At 43.5% G+C, this 4644-nt stretch overlaps 1 protein-coding gene across 1 annotated transcript in view; it reads left to right on the forward strand.

Moving 5' to 3' along the window:
* Zar1l (zygote arrest 1 like) overlaps positions 1-3823 on the forward strand; it is a 10207-nt gene extending 6384 nt beyond the window's left edge. Inside the window, exon 4 of the mRNA XM_005371248.1 lies at positions 3680-3823. Coding sequence (XP_005371305.1) covers positions 3680-3823 — 144 coding nt within the window. The remainder of the gene's footprint in view (positions 1-3679) is intronic.
* The last annotated feature ends 821 nt before the right edge of the window (positions 3824-4644 follow it).

Below are 4644 nucleotides of genomic sequence, written 5' to 3' on the forward strand. Positions count from 1 at the left end.
ATGCACACCTATACAAATATTTAAATATATATGTATGTATTTATATGTATATGTATAAGTTCATGGAAGTCAGAAGAGGGCATTGAATTTCCCTAGACCTGGAATTATGGTTTTATGGCTGGTTGTGAGCCTCCATGTTGGTACTGACAACAGAACCCAGGCCCTCTGTTTTGGTTTTGTTTTGTTGGTTTGTTTTGTATTGTTTTGTTTTTGTTTTTTGAGACGGGGGTTTCTCTATCTCTGGCTGTCCTGGAACTCATTTTGTAAACCAGGCTGGCCTTAAACTCATAGAGATCCACCAGCCTTTTGCCTCCCTGAGTAGGCCACCCAGTTTGCATAAGAATATACCTTTAATCTCAGGCAGAGGATCTCTGTGAGTTTGAAACCAGTCTGGTCTACAGAGTGAGTTCCAGGGCTGGGAAAGCTACACAGAGAAACACAGCTCCTCTGGGGGGAGGGTAGGAAGAAAAAAGAAAGAAAGGAAAAAAATTCTTAATGGTTTCAAGATGAAATTTTAAAGCAAGTAGCAAAACTGACAGTTTTAGATTAACTCAGAGCCTTCAAATTGTGGGCTGAACAGCATGGTCTAACAACATCCATTCCAATATATTAGGCTCACAAATTCCGGACTTACAGGTGTGACCTATAAATCCATGCCCAACAAGGATAATTATTTTATTTTATTTTTTAAAGATTTATTTATTTATTGTGTATACAGTATTCTGCCTACATGCATGCCTGCAGGCCAGAAGAGGGCACCAGATATCATTAAAGATGGTTGTGAGCCACCTTGTGGTTGCTGGGAATTGAACTCAGGACCTTTAGACTAGCAGGCGGTGCTCTTAACCACTGAGCCACCTCTCCAGTCTTTTCTTTTCCTTTCTTTCTCTCTCTCTCTCTCTCTCTCTCTCTCTCTCTCTCTCTCTCTCTCTCTCTCTTTCTTTCTTTCTTTTTTGAGATAAAGCTTACTGTGTTTCCCTGGCTGACCTGCAATTCACTCTTAGAGCAGACTGGCCTCAAACTCACAGAAATCTGCCTGCCTCTGTCTCCCCAATGTGTGTGCCATCATCATTTGGAAAAGATAGTTATTTTCATGTCATTTTTAAAATTGTTTTTTGAGACAATGTCTTGGTTGGCCTGGAATTCGATCTGCCAGCCTCTGTCTCCTGAAATGCTAGGATTAAAGGCGTGTAGCATGACTCCCATTTTAAGCATAGTTATTTTAAATTTAGTTTCAGATAAATCTATTAACTTGACCTCCCTTGGGGCTGTTGCTCTCCTCTTGGTGTGTCAAGCTTGCTGTTTTGTCTCCTCATAGGCATATTTATTTACTTTGTTTGTGTTTTGAGACAGGGTTTCTCTGTGTAGCCCTGGCTGTGCTGAAACTCGCTCTGTAGACCAGGCTGGCCTCGAACTTACCAAGATCCACCTCTGCCTCCCAAGTGCTGGGATTAAAGACACGCACCAGGGCTGGAGAGATGGCTCAGAGGTTAAGAGCATTGCGTGCTCTTCCAAAGGTCTTGAGTTCAATTCCCAGCAACCACATGGTGGCTCACAACCATCTGTAATGGGGTTTGGTGCCCTCTTCTGGCCTGCAGGCATACAGACAGAATATTGTATACATAATAAATAAATATTAAAAAAAAATAAAGACAGGCACCACTGTCATCTGGCTATGCCTAGGTATTTTTGATTGTGTGCTAGCATTGCATAAAACAATCTGTAGTGCTAACTTGTGGCTTAGGGCAGCGTCTTCTTCCAGAGAGAATTTGTGCCCGCTTCTCACAGGCAGATGGACACTAGTAATTTCTGACCGTGCATGTTTTCTACCGATGGCTGGTCTGTTTTGAGACAGATCTTCAGATCTGTGATGGCAGGCTTAGTTTTGGTTAATCCTTATTCAGTAGGTATGGCCCTGGGTCGCTAGACCAGCTCTGAGCTGCCGAGGGCAGTGCTCTGTCACTCTGGTGTACCCCTTTATCCCTGTCCCCTTGTTCATCTCCTTTCCAGTTGATGTCCTCTCACCTCATCCAGAAATGCCAGGTACTGTTCCATCTGGTGACCCCGAAGCCTCTTTGGTGACAGATGTCCGCCCCACTCATAAAGTCAGTACTGTAGGATAGCATAGGAGCGAAGTCCCAGAGTTTGATGAGATCACCTTGTTGTTCTGCCTGTCTCTACCTCCAGCATTCTGGGATTAGAGGCGTGTGTCACCACTACTGCTGGGCCTTGATATCTATTTATATCTTGTATATAGGAGTTTTGTCTACAGGTATGAATGTGAACTATGTGTGTACAGTGCCAACTGAGGCCAGAGAAGGTCAGGGAATCCCCTAGAACTAGAGTTACAGTCTGTGGTGAGCCACCATGTTGATACTGGGCTTCAAACCTGGGTCCTCTACAAGGGTAACATAGGCTCAATCGCTTAGCCATCTGTCCATTCTCCTTAGATCTTACTGTCTTTTAAATTTTTTCTATAGTGGGAAATAGAAACCAATTTGTAGAAGACACATCTTAAAACTTTTATTTACTTTTTTTTTTTTTTTTTGGTTTTTCGAGACAGGGTTTCTCTGTGGCTTTGGAGCCTGTCCTGGAACTCGCTCTGTAGACCAGGCTGGTCTCGAACTCACAGAGATCCGCCTGCCTCTGCCTCCCGAGTGCTGGGATTAAAGGCGTGCGCCACCATCGCCCGGCTTTTATTTAATTTACTTTTTATACCAGTCCCTAAATTAGGTTCACTTACATATCTGTGTTTTCTCCTTATTAATGTGCTGGCTGTTCTCTCCGTAGCCTTTAAGCAACTGTTCTAGGTTCAGCTTTTCTAACTGTCAGCAGGCTTGATAAGCATTATCTAATCCACTATAGAAAGAAGTAGACATCTAGCTTTAGAATAACTTCATTTGGTCTGGCTTTTTCTTTCTTAAAGAGGGGGAATAAGGGGCTAGAGAGATGGATCAGCAGTTAAGAACACTGGTTACTCTTTCAGAGGTCCTGAGTTCAATTCCCAGCAACTACATGGTGCTTCACAATCATCTGTAATGAGATCTGGTGCCCCCTTCTGTCATGCAGGCATACACGCAGGCAGAACATTATACATAATGAATAAATCTTAAAAAATAAATAAATAAATAAACAAGAAGGGGGTTAATTCGGTGAATGGATCTACATGAGGTACTTGGAATGATGCCAGTCAAGCAGAACCCCGTTTTGGAATTAATTTGTAAGAAAGGGTGCTCCTCCACTAGAGGAGGGAGGATGTGACTGTTGTCTGGTGTTAAGTAAACTGAACTGAAGACTTCTGCTTGGGAAACACTAATGCTCGTCCTCCGTCTTCAGGCCACGGCCCTCCTGTTTGATTTAATGATTCCCTGCACACTGCCTCTAACTCTATTGGTATGTAAAATGACACACAGACACTCTAAGAAGCCCACCTCACCTTATTTTACTATTGTCCTGGTTGGCACGGTGATATTCTCTTGAGCAGCTTCAGTGATCATTCAGGAGGCATTTGAAGTGAAAAAAACAGGCAGTTTCGTGAAAGTTGGAAAGAGGCTTCTTGTGGAACTTGGAGGAAGCCACAGCTACAGGATGAAGGGTGGGGGGAAGGGGTCTTTTCGGTTGGCGGGCTACACTTGGAACACAATTGATCATTTAACTGTCCTAATTTTGCCTCCCAAAGACCTGCTCCAAATCCTGTTGTGCCTGTCCTCAAAAGAAAAGACACATTGACATCAGGAGGCCACATCGCCAGGAGCTCTGCGGTCGCTGCAAAGACAAGAAATTCTCCTGTAGCAATGTTTACAGCTTTAGATACATCCTGTGACAGCAAGGCCAGTTTCTGGTCTGTAGACTTGGCAGGGGCATAGTGCTCTGTGCAAGTTGGCTCTGCCTAGACAATGGAGAGCAGTCAGAGTGTTTGTGCTTGTTGTAGGTTGGGAAACAGTTGTACGATGTGAATAGAATAAAATAAATGCATGTGAACTAGATAGACCTTGAGAAGCACATTAATGGTAATTCCTCCGTAAAAACAATAGCATACAAGCTCCAAAGCCACAGAGAAACCCTGTCTCGAAAAACCAAAAAAAAAACAAAAAAAAACAATAGCATACAGAAAATGGTAGCTATTGATAAGAAGGAAGAGGAGGAGAGCCCAGCGGTGGTGGCGCACGCCTTTAATCCCAGCATTAGGGAGGCAGAGGCAGGCGGATCTCTGTGAGTTCGAGACCAGCCTGGTCTACAGAGCTAGTTCCAGGACAGGCTCCAAAGCCACAGAGAAACCCTGTCTCGAAAAAAAAAAAAAAAAAAAAAAAAAAAAGGAGGAGGAGAAAAGTCAGGCGTGGTGGCCCACACCTTTAAATCCAGCCCTTGGGAGGCAGAAGCAGGCAGAGCTCTAAATTCAAGCCAGCCTGGTCTAAAGAGCAAGTTCCAAGGCAGCCAGACCTATACACACAAACCCCGTCTCAAAACAAAACAAATACAAGAAAAAAAAATTTTTTTAAGTGATTAACAATTTTCTTGGGACAGAGAGTTTAACTAGCCTGAAACTCATTATATAGAACAAGCTGGCCCCAATCTCAGTGAGCTGCCTGTCTCTGCCTGCCTAGTGCCGAGATTAAATATGTGACGAATTGTTTTGAGCTAGGT

The sequence above is a fragment of the Microtus ochrogaster genome, unplaced genomic scaffold (genome assembly GCF_000317375.1).
Source record: "Microtus ochrogaster isolate Prairie Vole_2 unplaced genomic scaffold, MicOch1.0 UNK102, whole genome shotgun sequence".
In the NCBI taxonomy this organism is placed as follows: Eukaryota; Metazoa; Chordata; class Mammalia; order Rodentia; family Cricetidae; genus Microtus; species Microtus ochrogaster.